This window comes from Fukomys damarensis, unplaced genomic scaffold (assembly GCF_012274545.1).
Source record: "Fukomys damarensis isolate Sample0158 unplaced genomic scaffold, DMR_v1.0_HiC HiC_scaffold_22, whole genome shotgun sequence".
NCBI lineage: Eukaryota > Metazoa > Chordata > Mammalia > Rodentia > Bathyergidae > Fukomys > Fukomys damarensis.
Window position 1 is genome coordinate 26,217,262 of NW_022900934.1, and position 23,811 is coordinate 26,241,072.

General features: G+C 49.4%; 1 protein-coding gene and 1 long non-coding RNA gene across 5 annotated transcripts in view; one reads left to right on the forward strand and one right to left on the reverse strand.

Annotated features, from left to right (window-relative positions):
- LOC104865109 overlaps nt 1–6,484 on the forward strand; it is a 20,986-nt gene extending 14,502 nt beyond the window's left edge. For all 3 annotated transcript variants that reach the window (XR_004518420.1, XR_004518421.1, XR_781065.2), the window contains 2 exons: nt 612–740; nt 6,080–6,484. This is a non-coding gene — a long non-coding RNA (uncharacterized LOC104865109). The remainder of the gene's footprint in view (nt 1–611; nt 741–6,079) is intronic.
- Hck (HCK proto-oncogene, Src family tyrosine kinase) overlaps nt 1–23,811 on the reverse strand; it is a 35,391-nt gene that overhangs the window by 6,982 nt on the left and 4,598 nt on the right. Inside the window, exons 2-11 of one of the 2 annotated variants that reach the window (XM_010628459.3) lie at nt 19,715–19,832; nt 16,182–16,221; nt 15,740–15,839; nt 14,622–14,720; nt 13,250–13,353; nt 9,876–10,025; nt 9,184–9,336; nt 7,609–7,788; nt 6,810–6,886; nt 1,781–1,934 (exon numbers count right to left, since the gene is read on the reverse strand). In XM_010628459.3, the coding sequence (XP_010626761.1) occupies nt 1,781–1,934; nt 6,810–6,886; nt 7,609–7,788; nt 9,184–9,336; nt 9,876–10,025; nt 13,250–13,353; nt 14,622–14,720; nt 15,740–15,839; nt 16,182–16,221; nt 19,715–19,832 (1,175 nt within the window). Of the gene's footprint in view, nt 1–1,780; nt 1,935–6,809; nt 6,887–7,608; nt 7,789–9,183; nt 9,337–9,875; nt 10,026–13,249; nt 13,354–14,621; nt 14,721–15,739; nt 15,843–16,181; nt 16,222–19,714; nt 19,833–23,811 lie in introns of both variants that reach the window. The other variant, XM_010628458.3, reaches the window with a different exon arrangement.

Genomic DNA, 23,811 nt, shown 5'->3' on the forward strand with positions numbered 1-23,811 from the left:
ATCCCCTCTCTTCCTTCTTTTAGATCTAGGGTTTTCTTTATTTCCTGCTTATTTTATCCTGGTATGAAATTATACATTCTACTTTGATTCTTTTGATACCCTCGATTTAAACATTTTTTGTGATATTGAGGATTGAACCCAGGGCTTTTGCCCCAAGTTATGACCCCAGACCATTTTTATACTATTTTATTTTGCGACAGGGTCTCACTAAGTCATTAAGTTGCCCAGACTGGGGTGGAGCTTGAGATCTTCCTGCCTCAGCCTCCCAAAGTGCTGGGATTCTATAATCCTACCTAATAGCCTAGCTTAGCAAAACAACACAACCCACTGTAAGGTATTATGATTGTGTGGCTAACTGGGTGCTGTGGCGCACTGCCACTGTCCATGTACTACCCAGTTTAAATTTCTGTATTGAGTTATAACAAACATGAAATAAAGTGCCCAACTTGATGCATCTTTATATATGTATACACTCTAGTAATCCCCATCAGATCAGAACGTTTCCACCATCTCAGAGGTCTCCCTTCTAGTCAATACCTCCCTGCTCCAGGTAGCTACTATTCTGACCTCTGCTGCCAAAAATGATTTTGTCTATCTTTTTTCTTTAACAGCTTTATTTGAGATATAGTTCAGAGACCACAAAATCCACTCGTTTGAGTTGTACAGTGTGCGGGCCGGGGATCTAGCTCAGTGGTGCCACCGCCTGCCTCACAAGCACGAGGTCCCGAGTTCGATCTCAGGTACCAAAGAAAAAAGAAAAGATAAAGTGTACAATGTGATGACTTTTCAAATATTCATAAAGTTGTAAATTTTAGAATATTTTCACCCCCTAAAAAACCCCACAGCAAAAAATCTCATCTCTCCACAGCTTCCTGTATCCCCTGAAACCACTAATCCACTTCCTATCTCTAGGACAGTTTGCACGTGCTTTGTTTTCAGCTTCCACTTAACATGTTTCTGAGGTCCATACGTGCTGCGGTGCAGCCACTACTTCACTCCACTCTGTGGCGGAACAGCGTTCTGTTGTGTGGATGGATATTCCACGTTTTGTTTATCCGTTCGTCAGTTGATGGACATTAATCAGGGCTGTGCCCATTTTTTAGCTATTATGAATAATGCTGCTATGAGCTTTCATATACAAGTTTTATCTGTTTTAGAATTTCATACGAATAGAACTATTCAGGGCCTCCTCTTTTTTTTGTCTGACTTCCTTCCCGTTGATATTGTGTCTGCGACAGTCAGCATTGCTGCATGGTATTATGTTATATGACCGTGCCACAATTTACATCCATCCTGCTGTTTATGGGCATTTGGATTCTTCCAAGTTTTCATCTACTTTCCGTAAAGTTGCTCTTACCCTTATTTTTTTTTATTTTGCTGTACTGGTGACCGCAGGCAGCGAAACTACTGAGCTAAATCCCTGGCCTTCTTACCCTTATTTTTTTATTTTTTTTTGGTACCGGAGATTGAACTCGGGTCCTTGCGCTTGCAAGGCAGGCCACCGAACCGCTGAGCTAAATCCCCGGCCTTCTTACCCTTAATTTCATCATGTACTTACCGAAGTCTCAAACTGATCAGTACTTTTCAGTCTGGCCTGAGATTTCCCTCTCAAAGTCACTGGGTGAGATTCAAATCCAAGGCACTGCCCGGGGCACCAAGTTTACGAGTGCAGAGGAGACACTGGGCTAGAGCTCCGCCTTCACAGGTCTTCAGGTCTTTGCGCTCAGCACTCGCACCCCACCCATGTGGACACACCGGCCTGCTGCGCAGCCCTCCCTACCTTCCCGAGCAGTGTACTCATTGTCCTCGATGACCCGGGCCAAGCCGAAGTCAGCAATCTTACACACCAGTGATGCAGAGACCAAGATGTTGGCGGCTCGGAGGTCTCGATGAATGTAGTTCCTCTGCTCGATGAAGGCCATGCCTTCTGCAATCTGTACCCAAAACAGAGACACCCTCATCCTCAGACCTGCCTGGCCCACGCGGTTTCCACCCAACAGCTGGAGAGGAATGACCCAGTGGGAGAGAACTAGAAAATGTCCGCACCAGCTCCTTTTTTGTCACAAGAGTCCTGGGGTCAGGCTGGCATTTCTGTCTACCTATCTAGGCTCAGGGGATTCTCCAGACTTGGCTCAGTTTGGGGAGTTCTCCATAACTCCAAAACTTCCAGAGAATACTTTGAAATGTCCTCAAAGAAAAAGCAATGGGATTATCTCTCTGGAACACACACACACACACACACACACACACACACACACACACTGCACACATCAGGATATTATGAAGAACATTCATCCACAGCCCCTTTCAGGGACAAGCTAGACTCATGTCATATTCTGCTCTATTTTTTACGCCTTCATCCCCACGCCTGCCTAAAATAATTTTTTTCACTTATTCATTCAACAAAAAAAAACTATGGAGTATCCTGGGGGTGCCTGACATGTGACTTGAGCAGGAGGTAATCCAGACAAAGCCTGTGCAGGGAGAGATAAGTACTATACAGATAGAAGAGATGGGTCTGGGCAAGAGGACAAGAAGTGTAGAGGAGAAGTCATTATGGTCTCTGTTTAACAGAGAGTCAGAGATACTATTCCTGACCACATGCCAGGAAAACTCTGAATGTCCGCCTCACACCTTGGTTCTAGATTACTGATCTAGTGCCCCACTCTGCCTGTAAAGTTTCCAGAACGCCAGTTCTGGAGGGCAGCAGGTGGGTGCAATCTGGTAAGATTCATTGGGCAGACTAGGGCAGAAAAGTCTGGACAGACCAAACCAAGGCACTGCCAGCAGGCAGTGGCCAATGGGTGGCACACTTGCAGAGTGAACAGCAGGGGGCACCCAAGGCAGCAAGAACAGGTCTACACTTAAAAATTTGAAAATGACTTTAGCTTCTTTATATATGGGGCATGGGATGAGGCAGGGTCTCTAGGGAGTGTGGGAAAGTTGCAAGGTGTCCTTAGACCAAGAACCAGCAAAACTTATTAGGCTGTTGGTAGATAATGTTGTTTGCTTATTATGTTACTTAAACACAGCATTTATTGTGCTTTGGGGCAGGTACTTTTACTATCAGTCCTCTTTCCAGAGAGGAGAAAAACAAAGCCCAGAGAAACAAATAACTGTCCCATAAAAACACAGCTTTTAACCTGTAATCCACAGTCCTCTCAGAACCAACACTTATGTATTTACTCTCCTTTTTTTTCCCCTCCCCCAGTACAGGGATTGAACCCAGGTCACTCTGCTGCTGAACCACATGCAAAGCTTTTTACATTTTTTTGTTTTGAGACAAGTTGCCCAGACCAGCCTTGAACTTGTTTTTTGTTGTTGTTGTTTCTTCTTCTTTTTTTTTTTTTTTTTTTTTTTTTTTGAGACAGGGTCTCACTGTGTAGTTGACACTGACCTGGAACTCACTATGTAGCCCAGGCTGGTCTCGAACTCATAGTGATCCTCCTGCCTCAGCCTCCCGAGTGCTGGGTTTACAGGTGTGCGCCACCACGCCCGGCTGCAGCCTTGAACTTGGCAATCCTCCTGCCCCAGCCTCCAGAGAAGCTGAGTGTATAGGCACGCACCGTTGTCTCCAGCTTGCCTCGTGTTATTTTACGGAGCAGACACTAATTCCGACAGTCATTCTTTTTTAATACGCCCTAGTCCATGCTCCTCTAGTACTGGTTTTCTCCTGATCTCAGTGGGGCAGGAATTATCACCCCTACTGAGGACTCAGGAGAGGATCATGAGTAATGGCTCTGCACCTACTTCACCACCTGTACCTCACTGTTCTCTGGACCGGGGACAGCAGTAGCCCCTGTCTCAAGGGGTCATGTGAAGATGAACCCTCGAGGCCCACATCAAAGTCTTCAGACAGTGTCTGCTGTACAGTACTCACACTGGCGGTGGCCAGCATTGCTCCCAGCAGGGAGAGCCACACGCTGCAGGGTTCAGCACCTTGTTCCAAGCCCCACAGGCAGAGCTGGGAGCAACACAAAACCTAGGCCCATACGCTTACAGAGTGCTGCTTCTCCAAGATTTGTCCATGGAATGGGTAATGGGTAGGTTTACAGGACGCAGGGTGGGTCTAAAAACTGAGGCTGATGAAGGTGGGAAGAGCTCATGACCACCAAGCAGGTTGCCCTGAGGGCAAGCTCTAGAGCTTGGTTGGCTTCCAAGAGCATCAGAGAACCTCAGAATCCAAGCTGGCAGGACTTGTAAAGATATCCCAGCCCAGGGCTCTTCAAACTGGGTGTTACCGATACTTCCATATTGACTGGGAGGACAAAGGGAAGGCCGTGTATGAAGCCCTACTCTGCCTCAGTCAGAATGATTCAGCACTGGGGATCAAACACAGGGACTTCATACTGAGCTATATATCCCCAGGGCTTGTTACATTTTATTTTGAGACAGTGTCTCACTAAATCACAAATTTGCCAGGCTCTGTTAGAACTTGAGATCCTTCTGCCTCAGCTTCCTAGAGTGCTGGGATTATAGGTGTGTCGTGATGCCAGATTCTTATATATATATTATAAAATATATAATTGTATATTATATATAATATATATAATGGCTACAGTTGACCAACAGAGTTGTGGCTAAAATACTATTTTTAAACTGGAAAACTACAGCTGTGGTCTGATTCCCTTATTGCACAAATGGGGGGACTGAGACTAAGAAGGTGTCGGATTAAGAGAAAGTTGAAGACGGGACTAGGGCATCCTTGTGCCACACCGTCCTCTCTAGGCCTGGAGGTGAAGATCACGTCTCCAGGTAGGTTCCTTTCTGTCCCTAGGCTTAGGGTCAACCTTTGCTTCTGAAAGCCCCAGAGCCACTTTCCCTCCCTTGGTTGGTTTCCCTGTCTGTGCAATGGGAGAATGGTTCAAGCTGTAGCCCGTGACTCCTATCCGGCAAGCTTCCTGCTGGTTAGATGCTTATAATTTAGCAATGGGCCAGACTACTATTTCCAAAGGGCCCATTGGAGTGAGACCACTGGTCTTGATTTCCATATGCTTTCAGCATTCCAGACTCTGAAAGTAGAGCCCTTTGTCAGTCTTTGTCCATAGCCTCTGAGCCCTTGATTTGCATATGCAAACGAGCACAGTCCTGGGCAGTTCCAGAATGCCCAGCCTCAGCTCCCACCAGGCTGCTAAGTCAGCTGTGTCACCTCAAGTTTCCGCCTGACCAGCCCAGGTCTTCGGTTTCTCCTTTGGGCTCCTATACAGGCCATTTCTTCCTCTAGTAACCCTTCCCTCTTGTCTTCATCTGCAGACCTTCTACTCGTCCTTCAGGGTTCAGCCTAGAGGCCACTTCCCCTGGGAAGCCTCCTCTGATGCTTCTGGGCCATAGGACCCCCGTTGCTTGTACTCCTGTGTACCCCCTGTCCTTCCCCACACAGGAGAGAACATGGGACAGCACCGAAGTGAAAACATTCAGTCTGAGGATGAGAGGAGCTGCAGGAAGGGAGGAGAAGATGAGGGAGAAATCCTTTTGGGTAGTATGTGGGATGGAGCCCAGGGCCTCACACATGGTGGGCAACTGCTTTGCCACTGAGCTATACCCCTAGGCCCACAGTGGGTTTTAAGGTGTGTTTCTCTGTGATTCTCAGACACTATTTTCTTTCTGGATATTGTGCTCCTTTGATTCTGAGCCAGGGCCACTTGGTTGATAATGATTCAGCAGTGTCAGCTCTTTAGCACCTGTTGTGCTACCTGGATGGCAAACTCTTCGAGGACAGTAATGCTTCTGTTTCACTCACTGCTGCTTTCCCATAGTTAGCACAGCAAGTCAGCCAAGCTACTTAGCCTCACTGGGCCTCAGTTTCCTCATCTGTTCTTAACTTCACTGTGCCTCCATTTCCTATTCTGGGGAAAATGGGATGGCAGTTAACTTCCTCTGGTCAGACTCTTATATGGGGGCACCTGCTGAGTTGCAGCTCCCCAGATTCATGTCCTGGGGCTGTCCATTCCCACACTGATGCTGGGCTTGGCCATCTGACTTTCTCTGCTCAATAGGACATCAGTAAGCGTGATGCCAACAGAAGCAAAGTTCTTGCATATCAAGGCCTGGCTCCCTGACACAGTTCTTCTCTGTGCAGTGCTATAAGAACAGCTGCTGTCTACTGAGGGATGAAGGCCTCATGGAGCAAGATCCTGGAGGATAAGGCAGCACCGCAGAATGTTTCCAGTCACCTCCCGTCACCACGAGGTTCACCCAACCAGGTGCAGTCAATGCACGGGAGCATGAGAAATGCTCCTTGTTGTCTGTTCAGCTAAGCCATGGGGTAGATTGTCATCCAAGAATGGGTAACGAAGTCCCACTGTAGAAGGTCGATGTGGATGTTAAACAAGTCAGTGCGTGCGAAGATCTGGGGGGTCCTCCATATGTGTGGGATCTCCATCCGCAGACTCAGAGAACAAACATTCAAAACACGATTGCATCTGAATGGAACCTGTCCAGACCTTTTCCTTGTCATCATTCAGTAACAATATGGACAACAGCTATTTACATGGTATTTACATTGGATTAGGCAAGGTAAGTCATCTAGAGATGACTTAAAGTATATGGAAGGGTATGTGTAGGTTACATGCAAATGCTACACCATTTCATATAAAGGACTTGAATGCTCTGGGTTTTTGGTATCCATGGAACCCACCCCTATGGAACTGAGGAACAACTAGACATACAGGAAGTACAGTTTTATGCTGAGCAATCAATAAATGCTCTTTTAATTACTGCTATTATTATAGTACGTGGCCAACAACCATGTGTTAAGTAAGTTGCTGAATTACCGTACCGGTCCCCTAGCCTCCTCATCAAACTCTCACCTGGGCAGAGAAGTCAATCAGTTTTGGCAAAGGCTGCTCTCTGCCTTCTTCACCTTTTAAAAAGTCCAGCAGGCTTCCTGTATGGAGGAGGGAGAGACAGAGATCTTAATAATTTAGCATCTTTTCATAAAAATGTATTTTTGTTTTGTTTAGTTTTTGAGAAGGAGCCCCACTATGTTCTCTAGGCTTATCTCAGACTCCCAGGCTCAGAAGATCTCCCTGCCTCAGCCTTCCAAATATTTGGGACTATACGTGCCCACACCATGGCCAGCCACAGCACTGGATTTAAATAAACATATTTGCTGACCGTTCCTGGTACCTGAGAACTAGGACCTCAGGTTTTTGAAAGAACTTTCTCATTTTGATGGCTTTCTGAGCCCAGGGGCTTAGGGCCGTGACTTCATAAGCTGGCACACTGTACATTTAGAAAATGGAGTTTTGTGATTGCAAATAACAGTGAGCCTGTGTGAGATGTTTCTGTTTATCAGTCAAAGGCAGAGATTGAAAATGGTTATGAAAAGTAGCCTGAAAAGGAAACCTCTGAGACATTTTGATTTTTGCGAGGGTGGGGCGGCCCAGTGCTCTTTGGCCCACTCTTTCCCAGTGTACCAGGCCTACAGGGCAGGGGGCTCAGTGGTGGCAGTGGGCAGGACCCTGGCTCTGAGGCCCACCGGGAGCCCGTGAGGAACCCTGTGCCTCTCCTCTCCCCACCCAGGCCCCTCTGGCCCCGCTCTCCTCTCCTTTCTTAGGTGACCCCCTCCCATGGCGTCACCCCACGACATGGGCCCAACGCACGCACCTTTGGCCATGAACTCTGTGACGATGTAGATGGGCTCCTGCGTGACCACTGCGTGCAGCTTCACCAGCTTGTCGTGCTGCAGTGTCTTCATGATGTTGGCCTCCTCTAGGAAGGCCTCCACTGACATGCTGCCCGGCTTCATCGTCTTCACTGCCACCTTGGTGTGCTGGTTGTAGGTGGCTGGAGAAGATGGAGCAAGGGAGGTGGTGAGGTTCCGCCGGCCTCCCCCGGCCCTGGAAATCCAGCTGCACACCTGCCTCTCACAAAGAGCCCTCCTGCCTTAGAGAGGGAGCCACAGACAGGGGTCTCCAACAGATGTGGGGTGGACAGCTGGTCCCATACTTCCCAGCTGTGTGTACTTTGGCAAGTCACTTAACCTCTCTGAGCCAGGAGTCTGCATCTGCGTAGAGGAAATGATAAGCACTCCCTTGAAGGGAAGATGCAAGACTGAAGAACAACCTTAACACGCCACTTAGGTTATGTCACACACACACACACACACACACACACACACACACACGCACGCACGCACACCCTATATCTTTAATACTGTTCTTGAAAGAAATGCAGACTCACTGTTCCTCCCCAAGGCCCTGCATCAGCACTCCGGCCTCATCATCTGCCAAACCCACCCATGCCTTTTAGGCACTATCACCCTGAATGTCACTCAGTCCCTCAAGCACCTAATCCTGTGCCACTACTGGGACCTGCCCCCCCCATCCCGAGGTTTGTCTTATGGATCTTGTCAGCCTCACAACTGCTTCAGTTCTCATCCAAGCCTTGGTTCCCAGGAAGCTCTAACCCAGACCTGTGGTCTTCCTGCAGTAAGAATCTAGGGCCTTTTATGACAGCTTTGGTTTTCCCCAACCTCACAACCCACCTCTACCTTCTTCTCCATATTTTCTTTTTGCCTCATTCTTGTGTTCAGTGCCTGGCACACAGCAGGCACTCAATGAGTGGATTCTAAGCTTACGTTCTCTGGCTGAGTATCTGCATCCCTGCAAGCTACCGGGCACATGGTGGAGTGTCAATATAGTGGCACTGTGTCTACCCACCATCCCATGAAGCAAATGCTGCTGCTCTCAGTTACTGAAGCAAGGACAGCAGGAGAAGAACATGCCTTTCTGGTACCCCTACAATGTCTGGATGGTGCTGGGCTCAGAGTCATGACGGGCTCAGAGTAGCTTGGTCCTCAGGTGCCACCACTGAACTCACCTGACACGGTCTCCAAGCCCCACTGTTAATTCCCATTTCCCCCAAAGGCCTCTGGTTATGCCAGTCCCACTCTAGTAGACTGTCCCAACTCCATACAAGGGAGGGGATTCCTCATCCAGGACTCCTGATTCCTAGAAGGAAGTTCTGGGCCAGACCCAAGCTTCCTGGCCACAAAGGCAAATCAGTGTTTGCACAGCAGGACAATTTGCTTTGTTCTGGAGGAATTGCCCCTTTGTGGTTATTATTCAAATCCCCCCTGCAGCCCGGTGGCATTCCCACTTGGTCTCAGGGTGTTCCTGGAAGCAGATAACCTCCCTTTCCCCTCTCAACCTCCCTCCTCCCCAGTCCCTGGGTCCTTACCCATCCAGACTTCCCCAAACTGCCCAGCTCCAAGTCTCTTCTCCAGCTTGAGGGATTCCCGGGGGATCTCCCAGGCATCTTTCTCCCATGGCTTCTGGGGCTTGGAGGACACACAGGGAAATGACAGCTTCTGGCACAGCCCGTCCTTCCCCTCTGGAACAGAGTCCCTGGGTCAGTTATGGGCAACAAGCTCCAAGCAAGCCAGAGGCCTCTTGTCTGGTACTCTGCATCTGGCCAAATTCTCTGTGCTTGCTACCCCTGGGGACATATGCAAGACAGCAGAACATGATAGGATGGCACCTCTGTATCTATCTTGGCCACCTCCACCCTTCTGCTCAACAATTCCAAGCCTTCAGGAGAATCCAAAGCAGCTGACAGTGGAGAGTCAGGAAGCAATCTGTAGGCCTTAGGGGCTGCAGTCACCTGTGACCAGGGTTCCCAGGGACAGGCCCATCCTTGTGGGGATGTGTGGGCTGCGGGACACAGCTCAGTGGGCGAGTGGCTTGCCCTCTAGGCCCTGGGTTCAACCCCAGCACCTCAAAACAAACAAACAAAAGAGCAAAGCAAAGTAAATAAAGGTGTTGAAGACTAAAAGCAATGGGGTAGTATCCTTGTCCCTGCCCAGGCAGTACTGCACAGTGAGTTTCGATTCTGGGGTGGATAAGTAGGATGTGGCCCTGGGCAGGACTCACTCTTGTAGTGGGCCACCAGCTCCTGCAGGCTGCTGAAGGTGCTCCTTGGGGAGACGTAGAAGCCCCCATTGTCCAGGGTCCGGATCTTGTAGTGCTTCACTGTGTCTCCTTGCTGGGGGTCGTAGTCTCGAATAGACAAAGAGTAGCTCCCTGCACTCACAAGAGAGAAGCCCCTCAGAATGACACCTTAGACCCCTCCAGCTTGTGTCAGCCCTGGCCCCCAAGAGGCCCTTGCTGCCACCATCCAGGCACCAGGGCAGGAGAACACGAGAGGAAGAGTGAGGTGTGGCATCAGGAGCCTGGATTCTGTCCTGGCTTTGTCATTTCCAGCTGTGAGAATTGGGGCCAATGACTACATTGCCCCCCTGTGCCTCAGTTTCCTCATCTCTGAAGTGGGCATCATCATGCCTCCCTACCTCATCACAATGCTCGACGATCAGAAGAAATAATGTTTGAGAAGGACTTGGAACAAACACTTAGCAAATGTTGCCTGACTCATCATCTTCATAATTATTTTTCCATCTAGCCACAGTATCTCTCTAATAAATAAAAAAGACAAACAGTAAAGAAAACTCGGACCAACTACTGGAACGTGAACACATTGTTGTAAACTGAATAATAGGTGTCCGTACCCAAGCCCTGATTCCTGGGAATGTTAATTTACGTGGTAAAGGGGACTTTAAGGACCTGGAGTTGAAGTTATCCTGGATTATCTGGGTAACCCCAATGTAATCACCTGGACCCTTGTGAGAAGGAGGCAAGGTCAAAGTTGGCAGTAGGAGATGTGAAGATGGAAAGGAAGGGTTAGAAAGATGTCGGGAAAGGCTGTGAGCCAAGAAATGCTGTGAGCTTTAGAAAAGGCACCACACTTGTAGTGATTTGTTACAGCAACAACAGGAACACACGTGATCATGTAGATAAACACATGAGCCTTTTGGTCTACAACCACAGTTCGCCATTTGAGGCCGTGTGCCCTTCGACCTGTCATTAGCCTCTCCATCATACATTCATCTCTGCACGGTAGCTTACAATGCCATAGAATCGGGGGGCGGGATTCAAATCACTGAGTGAATAATATCTGACCATACATGCCAGACACTACTGTATTCCAGATGCTCTCTATGAAAGAATAGGAATATTTATTATAATAAATTATGATCATGTGAAGTTTTACAATGAATCCATGACCCCCGAAATGGAAGCTTTATAACGTTACTATGCTCATTTTTCTTATCTATTCTTGAGACAGAGTCTCCCTGTTCTAGTCCAAGCTGGCCTTGAACTCATTATGTAGCCCAGCTGGCCTGGAACTCACAGCAATCCTCCTACCTGGGCCCCATCAGTCCTGAGATTACAGGTGTGCACCACCATGCCCAGCCTGACCACCCACATTTTATAGATGCAGTGACTGATGACCAGAGAGGTGAAGTGACTCTCTTCTAGTTATACGGCTAGGCAGTGGCACAGCCACTCTGTCCAACTCAAGGTGAGGCTGCCTCGGCTGATGCCCAGTGGGGTGGGTAGAATCCAAGAAGTGGTAGGATGGGATTCAGGGACAAGTTTGACTAAACTGGCTAAGCCTGCACCACAGCTGCACAGTGTAGGGCCGTGAAACCTGGGCCTGGCTCACTTCCTGCCCCACAGGCCCGTGAAGCTTTTTTGGTTTCTCTGCCCTTGCCTGCAGGATGCACCAGCCTGTCCCCAAGGCATTCTGGGCACAGGTGGAGAGAAGTGCTGGGCCCCAGGTAGCTTTGCCTTTTTGTCTCTGTTTCTTTTCCTCAAGGGCTGGAAGGAGACTTATCGGGTGAGAGGATTTAACACCTGAACACTCAATGACCTGAAACACTGTGAGTGACGTTGCCCGCAACCACATTCGGGCTTTGCCAGGGGTCAGATAGAAGGCCACACTGACACCTTTGATCAATGTCCCCAAAATAGTCTGCTTCAGGGTACTGGGAGGTCACACTTCCTACAACTTATTTATTTAAATGAATCACTTCTGAATCTAAACATGTATGTCTGACACAAACACTCTGCATGTGAAGTCCGAAATCAGGAGCATCTTATTGTGATAGTTAACCGTTGTGTCAATTTGAGTAAGAAACACTCAAATGATTGGCTTAGCACAATCTGAACTGAAGATGGAAGGCCTATCCTGGCTGTGAGTGACATCAACCAATAGGCTTGTAGCCTGAGTGGAATAGAAAAGGGAAAGAGGAAGGAAGGCTCGCTTCTGCTTCTTTGGAGGAGCTCTAGTCTCCACCTCGGACATTTGTCTTCTGGCTTCAGTGCAGAGACTTCAGCCTTCAGTGACAACCCTTCGGCTTCCTGCTATAGACTCACACAGGACTCTATAGCGAGCTCCGGGCCGCTGACTTTTGATGGTGTGCTTTGATCTCAAGCACATGGTCAGCCCTTTTGTGTTTTTCCACACCTGACTCTGCAGGCACTCATTGCAAGCCTACCTTATAATTCCATTAAATCTGTTTCTCTAGTGAGCACTGGCTGATACACGTATTGGGAAAATTCACCTCTGCGGATGCCAGTTTGGGATACTGATATGATGTTCAGGCACTGTTCCGGTCATCCATCACCTTCTGTCAAGCCGCTGCCCTCCCAGCACAGGGCTTTCAGGAAGCTGCTCCTGACATCAGGCTTCCAAGCCCTTCCAAGGAGCATTTAAAGTAGAGTCTGGAGGAAGCTGGCTTGGGTCTTTCTGTAGTCTCATTCTGCCCCATTTCCTTATGGAAGGAGGAATCAGGCTTGTAGACAAGACAGTTTGCAATGAGTCCTTTTTAAAAATATAAACTAGAGCTGGGGGTGGTGGGACAGGCCTGTAATCCCAGCACTTGGGAGGCTGAGGCAGGAGGATCATTATGTGTTTGAGCTTAGCCTGAGCCACACAGTGAGTTCAAGGCCAGCTTGACCTACATAGAAAGACCCTGTCTCAAAAAACCAAAAGTGGGGAGGAGCAGGGATTTAGTTCAGTGGTGCTGCTGCCTGTCACACAAGTGCAAGTTTGATCCCTGGTACCAAAAAACAAACACAAACAAACAAAAAACCTAAAAAAAAAAAGAAAAAGCCAAAAAACCCAAGCTAACAAAGACCAAGTTTCAGCAGGGTATTTGTTTCCAAGGCTCAAACCTCCTGAGACTATTACCATTGACCAGGTCTGCAAGTACAGCGGTTGAGAAAGGCCTGGCCGAGCAGATTCTCAGCTGTCCACTCTCCCTGCCTCAGAGTGGCACAGGGCAGGAGAAAACATGGTAGTCATGGCCTCCTGGCTGAGTTGCTCAGACCTCCCCAGAGCTTTTTCAGAGGGAGAGCCTGGGGCACCCGTGCAGGGCAGGACAAAGCAGGGAGGCTGGTGTTACCTTTGGTGGTCTCGCTGTCTCGGATCATGAAAGAGCCCAGCATGTTGCCGGGAGCTAGGAGTTGGCGCTCTGCGTCCTTCCGGCTGATGCCTTTGAAGAACCACCTGATGGGAAGGGATGGGGACACATGTGAACTGGGCGGGGTGGGTTTAACACAGGGCACTTGTGGGCCACCCGGAACCCAGGTGGGAGCCAGGAGGGCAAGGGCCTGGCTTTCTGCGGCATCATTTTCCTCCAGGACTTTTTTTTTTTTTTTTTAAGAAAACAGTCATACTTTTCATGTCAAAGGACATTTACCAAAGGTAAATCCAGTTTGCTGAGGCTGAAACCTGTGTAATTTGGGGAGAGACTTTAAAAAAAAAAAGGAGAGAGAAACAATGCAGCATTACAAATGAAGAATGCTCAAGGCCTTCCAGTGCCTCTCCGCATGAAGGGTGGGCAGCTCTCTTAGCTCATCACAGTCACACATCTCAAGGCTGCAAGTTTCACAAGCACACATGAGCTTGGGGAAAAGCCCTCTCAGGGCCACAGAGGCCTGTGGAAGTGAGGGCCCAAGCCTGCTTAGCTTCCCACTCGGTCCTGTGTATGCACAGGCGAATACATGGTCAGCATGACTTTCTAAGCCAAAATGTGAGACCGCAAAGAACTTTAAACTCTGAATCATATCCTGGGAACTTTCCTTCATTCTTCCTGGGTATTCGGGATATTGGTGGGAAAGTATAAGTAGCAGCAGCTTAGTCCACTCCCACCCTACTAAGGTGAAGAGCTGTGACCTCTAAAGTCCCAGGACAGATGTTAGCAGGCCTTGACCCTGCTGTAAACCTGCTGTGTTACTTTGAGCAAGTTGGTTTCCCTCTCTGGGCCTGTTTCCTCTGTTATCAACTGGAGAGAAAGACAGCTAATATTCACTGAGTTCTTATTATCTACAGCACTGTTGCTTTTATTATTCTGATTTTAAAGGTGAGGAAACTGAGAAACAGAGAGGGCAGTAACTTGCCCAGGGTCATTTAACTTGGATAGGTAAAGGCAAGATTCAGATCTAGGCAGACTAACTCCATAGCCCAAGAGTGAGCTCTCATTACTGGGGAGGCAGGCAATGCACATGTGAACAGCCAGAGAAACCAATGATTTTTGCTAGTGAGGAGTGTTCAGAAGGAATGAAACAGCCTTGCACAGGAAGAGTTGCAGAAGGACCCACCTTAGACAGGTGGGCAGGGAAGGCTCTGAGGCCTGATGCACTGGAGGAGCCACCCAAGCCACAAGCGCTGGGAAGTGTGACAGGAGGGCAGACAGCACAGGCAAAGGCCCTGAGGTAGGAACAGTATTGGCTTTTCTCACACTTCCTTCTGCAGGGGAGGAAATGGATACTTACTCCTCTGTCTCCAGAGAGTTAACGCAGGCCACATAGTTGCTTGGGATGTAACCCTCTTTCCGGGTGGCCAAGGATCGTGCCCTCCACCACTCCCCAAATCTGAGGGACAGGAGAGAGAGAAGGGATCAGGGAAATGAGGGACTATCCTCTAGGGCCCTGTGCCCCCTCTCCCCAGGAGGGGCAGAGGCAGGGCCATGACTGTCCTGGCTCCTGCCCAGACCCCATGACTAGGAGAGGGATCTTGGCATAGTTCCGACTGAGCATCTGGAGTTGAACCTTATCCCAGAGTCTCTGCCTGTGGCCCAGGTCCTTGGCTCTGCTCTTCTCTCCTGGGCTTGCAGCTTTGCTGAGGAGCTGGACCCAAGACAGGGGCTGTGCCAATGGGAGAACACAGTGGCTCAGGGGGAGGGGGGCTGAGAGGAGGAGCAGAGGGCTCAAGGGCCTAACCAAGCATGACCTCTTCCACCCTTGAGCCCTTGCACCTCCTGGCCAGGGCTGGAGGGAATCAGAGGTGCCAATTCAGAGATCCAAGGGTTTCCTTCTCTGGGGCTGGGGATGGAACCCAGGGACTCACCCATGCTAGGCCAGTGCTCTATCACTGGGCTACACCCCAGCCTTTTCTATTGTTTAAAACAGAGTCTTGCTAAGTGGCTCAGGCTGGCCTCAGAGATTTGATGCTCTCCCAGCCAGATTCAGACTTCCGAGTGCAAAGTCACTCAGTCGGGCCTGGCCTGTGGGGAAGCCTGTAACTTAATCACTGGACGATGGGAAGCTTTTCTGGCAAGTGTGGTCACCAGCTGCTCATCACTGCCTAGAAGTGCACCACTCATACATGCAGAGTCCCCTTTATGTTGCTGGCATCTCCAAGTGACAGCAAAACCCTCTAGGATGATCAGTTTATCAGTCATCTACTCCCAGTCTAAGGCAGCCTATCAGGTTCTCTTTTTTTGAGATAGGTTCTCACTATGTAGCCCAAGTTAGCCTCCAACTTGTATGGTCCTGCCTCAGCCTACGAGTGCTGAGACTAGAGGCAGGTTTCATCTTTATTGAAGCACATAAGAGGGCATAACTGAGTCCAGAAGGGGATATGTCCTAAAGGGACTGAGATGGAGACTTACTCCTCCAGGACCACCATCTGGTCTCCTTTCTGGAAGCTGAGGTCTTCTCTGTGAACAGCGTCATAATCATACAGGGCAACCACAATGAAGTCCTCGGAACCTGCTGAGAGACACACAGATGGCCAGGCTCGGGCTGAGCAGACCCACAGCCCAAGTGTCCACATGCAGCTTCTGGCCCCCAGCTCTGGACCCACTGATGAATAACCATCTGAGCATGCTGGGTGTGGCTCTCGGGTCTAAAACTAACAGGGTTTTGTTCTTTTTACTGCTCAGAGTTGCAGACACACAGGGCACCTGGCAAAGAACTTCAGGGCCGAGTCAGGAGACTTTCAAGGATGGTGGTATTCACTCTGGGATTTTGGTCTCAAGCTCTGATCCGGAACTAACCTAACCTTACTCTTCATGGTACATGATTTCCCCACCCCTGTGGCCAGATACTCACTCTGCATGAGCCGTGGTGCGTTGCTGTTGCTGTTAGGCCCCTACAGGAAAGAAATGGGAGAAGATGAATCTGAGTGTGGGAAGCCATGGGAGTGCTGTTGAAAATGATCCCCAAGAGCATCTTGCCTTATCCCTGTGTGTCGTGGGACGAGGCTTTTAGAGAACATTCCTGATGTCACATTAAGGGCAAAGCCAGCGCAAGAATCCAGGCTTCTTGAGTTGTAGCCTTTGCTCCTGACTTGGACATATCAGAGGTTGTTGGATTGGCTCTTCCCCTCCACATACATCAAAATATATGACGTTAACATTAAAAATATTTCTTACAGTAAAACACACAATGCTGGGGCAGGGGATTTAGCTCAGTGGTGCTGCACCTGCCTCGCAGGCGGAGGGTCCTGAGTTCAATCCCCAGTACCGGAAAAAACAAACACATTGCCATTAGTTTCCCCTGAAAACATTTCCCCTCACTTTGAAGACACACACTCATATCCCATTATCCTTGCCACCTTCTGAAGCAGCCCTGGAAGTCGTCGTGTGAATGTCTTTAGTTGCACTGTCGTGGCTGCCTTGATGCCCTGAATGTATTCCAGGCACTTATCCTCCGTGGTCATTTTGACTTTGGGGAAGAACCAGAAGCTGTATGGTACCAGATCTGGTGACTAAGGTGGGTGAGGACACACTGTAATGTTTCTATGAGCCCGCCTTTCCAACGGATGGCAATAGGCAGCATCATTCATGGCATTTTTTGATCATACCTCACAAAGATACTTAAAAAAGAAAGCTTCCAGAAGTTCCCTCTGTCTCTCTCTCTGCCTCTCTCTCTGCCTCCCCCCCCCCCGAGACATGGTCTTGCTGTGTAGTCTAGGCTGGCCTAGAACTCACTATGTAGCCCAGGCTGGCCTTGAACTCATGGCAAGCTCCTGCCTCAACCTTCCAAGTGCTGAGCTCACAGGTGTGTGCCACCATGCCCAGCTCCAGAAGTGCTTTAAAAAGGGGCAAGAATGATGGAATATGTACACTGGGAGTGAGAGGAGTATTTTGAGGGTATTAATGGCAATGTATGTTTTACTGTAATAATTTTTTAAAACTTTAAACATTCATCCTACTTTTTTATCACATCTTGTACAGTGGAGTTAGTCCGGATCAGTATTTTCCAAGGTATTTTTGAAGAAATCATAGTTCCACCAATATTTCCCATGAATAAAGGTTCCACTATGTATTTGAAATAATCTAAGTGTCCATCCAAAGGGGAATTACTGCCTTTACTATGGGCTCCAAGCATTGCTTAGAAGAGGGAGGTCAAGATTCATTACTGCTACAAACTTGACTGCAAAGATGAATTTTTGGGTGAAAAAAGTTGGTTCCGCAGAATGAAAAAAACGATGCACTTATATATAATACACACATCCTCAACGTCTTCTGTGGACACCCACTTACTACTTGGGTGTAAGTGTAAATTCATGGAAACAGATTTGTGAGAGCCCACACCAAGGTGACAAGAGTCGATTCCTCATAGGATGGGGATGAGACATTTCTGGGAGGGGGGTGTATTGGTGAGTAACTCTGTAGCTTTAACGTAGTTGCAATTTTGTTTTTCAAGGAGAGCGTGTCTGTATGTCACACACATCACGAAACACTCATTTGAAAAAGGACTTTTGGAAACACCGAGGAATATGTGATTTGTAGGGAGGCTCCCAAAGTCCATTATAAAGAGTCACAAAGGCTCTGAGGAATCCTGCAGGGAAAGAACTGTTTTACCCACATTTGTCACACTGACCTGACCTGGGGACCTTCTGTCTGAGGACTCACCTCTGGGCCAGCGTCCTATGGGGGGACAACCGCCTCCCTTAGATCTGATGCTCTGAATCTGTGGGAGAAGCCCTTGGCCTCCCTCAGGGCCTCTGAGGACCTGAGACACTGGAGCCCTCGCCACAGACAGGGTCCAGGGTCTCGCAGGTCAAGTGTCAGAGAGAGAGGTGGTCACCCCACTGCTCTCCCTTTTTCAGAAATAGTCCTGTTCTAGGCATTAGTCCTGCTTGGGCAAGGGAAAGCGGGGGCGGGGGGAGAAGCCAGGGACTCATGTCATGGCACTTTGGAAGGGCTGCACGCTGGGTCACACCTTTGGCCTTCAATCTCTGCAGGCTACCACGGGGCAGAGGGTGCGGATGAGTGTGGGCCAGGCTGAGCGAGGGGCAGGTCTGGGACCAAGGAGTAGGGGGTACAGGGTAGTAGGCCTCCCTCCAACATAAGGATTTCTAAGGGGCCACCCCAGGCATGGGTGCAGCGGCTGTGCTCCCCTTGCCAAACTCAGATAAGGGGGCCCTGAATGGCTGGAGAGTGGAGAGAACTCTGAGTCTGGGGTTAGAAAGACCTGGCCCCTGGGTCAGTTGACCTCGTTGACCTTGGTCACCCTGGCTGTAAAGTAACATCACTCCTGCCTCCCAGCTGAGGTGCGGCCTCCCCATAGGGAAGAGCCTTCCCTGCTCCTGGGTGGTGTTTGGAGACAGGAGCACTGGGCGCCCTGTTAGCCTGCTGTGGATGCAGCCAACCCCACTGCTGTACCAGTAGTCTGACCTCTGCTATTGCACAACCACTGCTCTCACGACTATCACTGCCCCGACCACCATTGCTAGTGGCTGTTACCACGGCTGCTGTCACTGTCCCTGACACGACTACATTTTATCATCCCTCGATCACTCTTGCACCTAATGCGGGTAGTGAGCAGTGGCGCCTGCGCTGCTCAAGCTTGTGTTCTGGCTTCACCTCGTGATGGTTGCGTGGCCTTAGGCGAGTTATTTAATTTCCACGCCCCACTGGTAACACGGGTAGAATACAAATTGTCACCTACAAGAGGTTTATTGTGAGGGCTGAGCTTTTGATTTTTTATTTTATTTTATCTTAAAGCGTATGGCACTGGGAATTGAGTTCAGGACCTTAATACTAAGTTAGATCCCCAGCCATTTTTATTTACCAAGTTGCCCAGGCTATGCTTGAACGTGCAGTTCTTCTGCCTCAGCCTCCTAGAGTACTGGGACTACAGGGGTGCGCTGCCAAACCGGCTGACCATGTTAATGCTTATGAAACGCCTAGGTCAACGTTTGGCTCACAGTAAGCTCTGCGTGAGCATAAAATAGGTAAGTAAATCCTGTGCTGGGGTCACTAGCTCTCTTAGTTACCCTCCCTCCCTATCGTCTCTGCGGCTTCCCTTGCTCTTACACTCCCAGTGTTATTATTACCGGTCTTACTACAGTGACCATCGTTCTCTCGCTGGACAGCCATCCTGCCGTGACTGCGCCTGCCGTTCTCGCTCTGGTTCCCCGCTGCCCCTACCACGGCTTGGAGGTCAGTGATGCCCACTCGCCTGGTTGGTGGAGCAAAGCTGAGCTACGGGAGGGAAGTGGTTCCCCTGCCCAGGAAGCATCTCGAGACCGAGGGGGCAGCAGCGCCATCTCACCTCACCGCACCCCACCCAGCCTCTGGAAGGAGGCTGTGAGGGCACTGTCGGCGGCACTGGGTGCGCGGTCTTCTACTTACCAGCCTGGCCGAGGACGTGGGGTCTGGTACGTACACAGGGGTGTGCAGGTTGGAGCTAGGCTCGGCTTTGGAGACTTTCCCTCTATCCCGGAGGAACTTGGACTTCACGCACCCCATCCTGCAGCAGACAGAGGGAGAGGAGCCCAGGCTGTTCAGAGCCCCAGGCAGGCTGGCTCCCCACTGCCTTGCCGTCTCAGCACCCGGCCAGCGCCCCCGGAGCTGCCCCCCCACCCCCGCCTTCCCCACAACACTGGCCCAGAGCGTGCAGCCCCAGGGACCATGGGATTTGCCCTTTACTCAGGAAGTGGCACAGGGAGACCCATGGGCAGAGGCGGGACTGGGCCACGGGCACCGCTGGCTCCTAGGTCGAAAGCCTGAGCAGATTCCTACCCTGCCCCACCCCACCGGCACCTCCTTCCTCACATACCTCAGGTCCTCACTTGCAAAAGGGGGATAATCATAAAACCTCCTGGCAGGGGATAGGAGGCTGGAAAAGCCTGAGGCAGAAATCCTCAGCGCACGACTGTGCTATTGTTAGGTAGCAAATCTCAAAGATGGCATCAATTTCCGTGGCTCCAATAATCTAGCTGGATAATAATTAAGGCCCCATATCATTTTATGATTGGTTATTTTATAATGGGTTTATATCCGCCCCTTTTTTCCTTCCTCCTTACCCTCCTCCTCCCCACTCTCTTCCCTCTCTCTCTGGATTTATTTGGTCATTTACCCATTCATTCACTTACTCAATAAACACTGAGTACTTCTCTAACCTATAAACAAAGCGGGTCAATCCATGTCCTTACGGAGCTCAAATAGATATGGTTGGGAGACACAATCAGTAAACAAGAAAACATAATATGACAACTGTAGCTGGTGAAAAGTGTGACAGCAATGAAATAGGATGATAAGGGAACACATGGGCAGGACCCCTTTAGACACGTGCTTGGGAACAGCCTCTCTTTGGAGGTGATGTGGAACCTGCAGCCTGAATGACAGAAAGGAGCCAGTCACGTGGCATATGGCGGGAAGAGTGTTCCTGGCAGAGGGAGCAGCAAGTGCAAAGGCCCTGAGGATGGACTGTGCCCGGAGCAAAGGTGGCCCTTCAGGCAGGAGAAGGATGACAGGTGATAAGGCTGTCACATCTGCTAGGGCCTGTGAGGAATTTGGATTTTATTCTAGGGATGGTGGGAAATCATGGAAAGCTTTTGGCTGGAGAATGATGGGACTTTCAACCATCTCAGTGGTTTCTGGGTGAGGTCTGGACTCTAGGCAGCAGGGCAGAGAGCCCAGTGAGGAGTCTGCTGCGGTCATGCAGGCACGGGATGACAGTGGCCTGGCATAAGAAGTAAGACGTGGACAGCTTTGGGGGACACTTTAGAGGTAGGCCTCACACACTCTGCTGCTTTTTAATTTAAAGATGCTCAGTAGTACAGGGATTGCCTAGGGTGTGTGAAGCCCTGGGTTCTAGCCCCAGCACTGCAATAAATAAATGAAATTAAGACGCTCAGAAAGAATATGTTCACCTGATGGGAGCCAGCACTTCCTGTGACATTGGCGGGAGTGTTATATTTCTGTTCTCTAAAGGGTGAGTGTGCTTGCTGAGCGGGCGAGCTGTGGGCAACGCTGCTTCTCCCCAGTCTACAAGTGCAGTTTTCCCCTAAAGCAGGTAGAACTCATCTGTATTGTTAAATTAAACTTTGTATTTGTGGCTCAAGAAAGAAAAAAGTCCAAATTTCTATGTTTAGGGAAGTGACTTTAGTATTTATTTATTTAGGTTGTTTTGAGAAAGGGTCTCGCTATGTAGCCCAGGCTGGCCTCCAACTTACAGCAATCCTCCTGCCTCAGCCTCAGGAGGGCTGCGATTATAGGCCTGCGCCACAATGACTTCCAGTTTAGGGAAGAGACATTAAACAAAGGAAAGATTCCTTTTATTTACCAGGATTTGTCTGTCCTGATAGGGATTGGGAACAATTTACCACCTCAAGACATGAGCAGTTTTTGCTTCATTTGTTGAAGAAAGTAAGAAACACATTTAGACTCCTGCAATTCCAGATCATTAATTTGAAAAATTATCAGAATTAATCACTCTTTTATAATGTACTTGTATACATTTAAAACTGAAACCAACATCTCCCTTTGATTTGTAATAAATATGCATTATGGTTCTGGGAAATTAAGCAGCATCTTGTGTGTTTTTTATGGCATAAAATTATGTTACCTACATTCCACACATTTTAATCAACAGAAGGGAGTTCTGGGAAGAGTGAGCTGCTTTCTGTGTGACAGGGAGAAGCTCCCTCCACCTCTCTGAGCACCCACTGATCCTGCAGCTCCCAGCCTCCCAGTTCCCAGCTCCATGCATACCGAGCACCTAGCAAGTGGAGTTCATGTCCCCAATGGCCACACGGTCCTGAGGGATGGGCTCTCAAGGCCTTGTGTTCATACCTGCCCCAAGGTCATCAGGGGAAGGCCAGTGGGGTGGTGGAGAGTGCCGGGGGAGCTGACAGATGTGAACACGTGTCACACAGTCAGCACTGAGGTCACCTGTCCTGTTCACCAGCACACAGGGCACTGGCTTGGTGCACTTTGCACTTCCTTTGGCCCAGAAACATAAAGATACAGCAGCCCTGGGGTAGCCACCCTCTTACAACAGGAAATTTCCCTCAGTTCCATTGGGCACAACGAAGTGTGTGGGTTTTGTTTTGTTTTTTCTTTTCTGTTTTGGGGCTCAAACTCAGAGCCTCCTGTGATCTAGGCAAGTGCCCTACCACTGAGCTAGCCCCAAACTGTGACTTCAAAGTGATATCATGTCAGGAGTCAAATGTGACTGTCCCCTTACACCGAGAGAACCACGTCCAATGCCTGGTGTGGAGTAGGCAACAGAATGTCCCTTGTCACGTTCACTAGACCTCCAGATGTCACATGAGCCACATACAAAACTAAGGTTTTCCTCTAAAGCAACAACTATATTTTTAAAAGCAAAAAAAAGTGAATTAATTTAAAATGAATTTATTTCATTTCTTTTTCTTTTTTTGAGATGGTGTCTCATTGTGTTGCCCAGGGTAGCCTTGAACCCCAGTGCTCAAGGGATCCTTCCGGCTAATCCTCCCAAGAAGCTGGAGTTACAGGTCCAACCCTGGTCTACATTCTTTTATTGTACTCAGCCTTTAAGTGCCAATGTGTGTGTTACTGGGTGCTCAGTCTCCATTTGGGCGGCTCAGAGCTATGGCACTGGACAGGACACAGGCAGGTTGTTTCCGTCATCACTGCATGGTCACGATGGGACTTGCTCATTCCGTGTCCCTGAGTGCTTAGTCTGGTGCCTGTCTGGTGTGCGGTGGGAGCCTCGTGCATGCAGGCACTGTGCTTTCTGCGGCAGACAGTGCAGGTAACAGGATGCAGCTTCTGTTCCAAGGCCTGAGTTGGGAAGGGAAGACTGGAATGAAGGCTGCAGTTGGGAGTCATAATACTCAAGTTTGGATCACGGTTCTGCCCTGACTAGCTACAGGACCTAGGGCAAGTTAATTACCCTCTCTGAGTCTAGTTTTCTTTCTTCTAAAATAAGAGGCACCTAACCTGGTCATGGCAGTGCACACCCATAATATCAGTACTCTGGGAGGCTGAGGCAGGAAGATCATAAGTTCAAACCCAGCCTGGACAACTTAACAACTCAGTGAGACCCTGTCTCAAAATAAAAAATAAATGAGTGCTGGTGATGCTGATCAGTGTGAAGGCCTGGGGTTCAAATCCCAAGTATTACAAAAACAAAAAGGAGATACTTGCCATTTGCTTCTCAGGCTCAGCCTGAGGTCCCGTGCAATAAGGGATGTGAGAAACTGTTTGAAACCTCCTCACACATGTTTCTCTACCAATGTGGTTCAAAACCAGGCCTGAGCAGAAGTAGCCCCAGGGGCCCCACACTGACTCTGAACAGCTGACCCCTAGCTATGATACTTCCTCAGCCACTGCCCACACCTGGAACCGGAAACCTGCTCGGGCACTGCCACCTCGCTGGGCTGCTGGGGCTGAGCCAGGTCACCTGGCACCCGGCTTCCTTCCAGGGTCACCACGCTGGCTGCTCTCAGTGCTAACTAAGC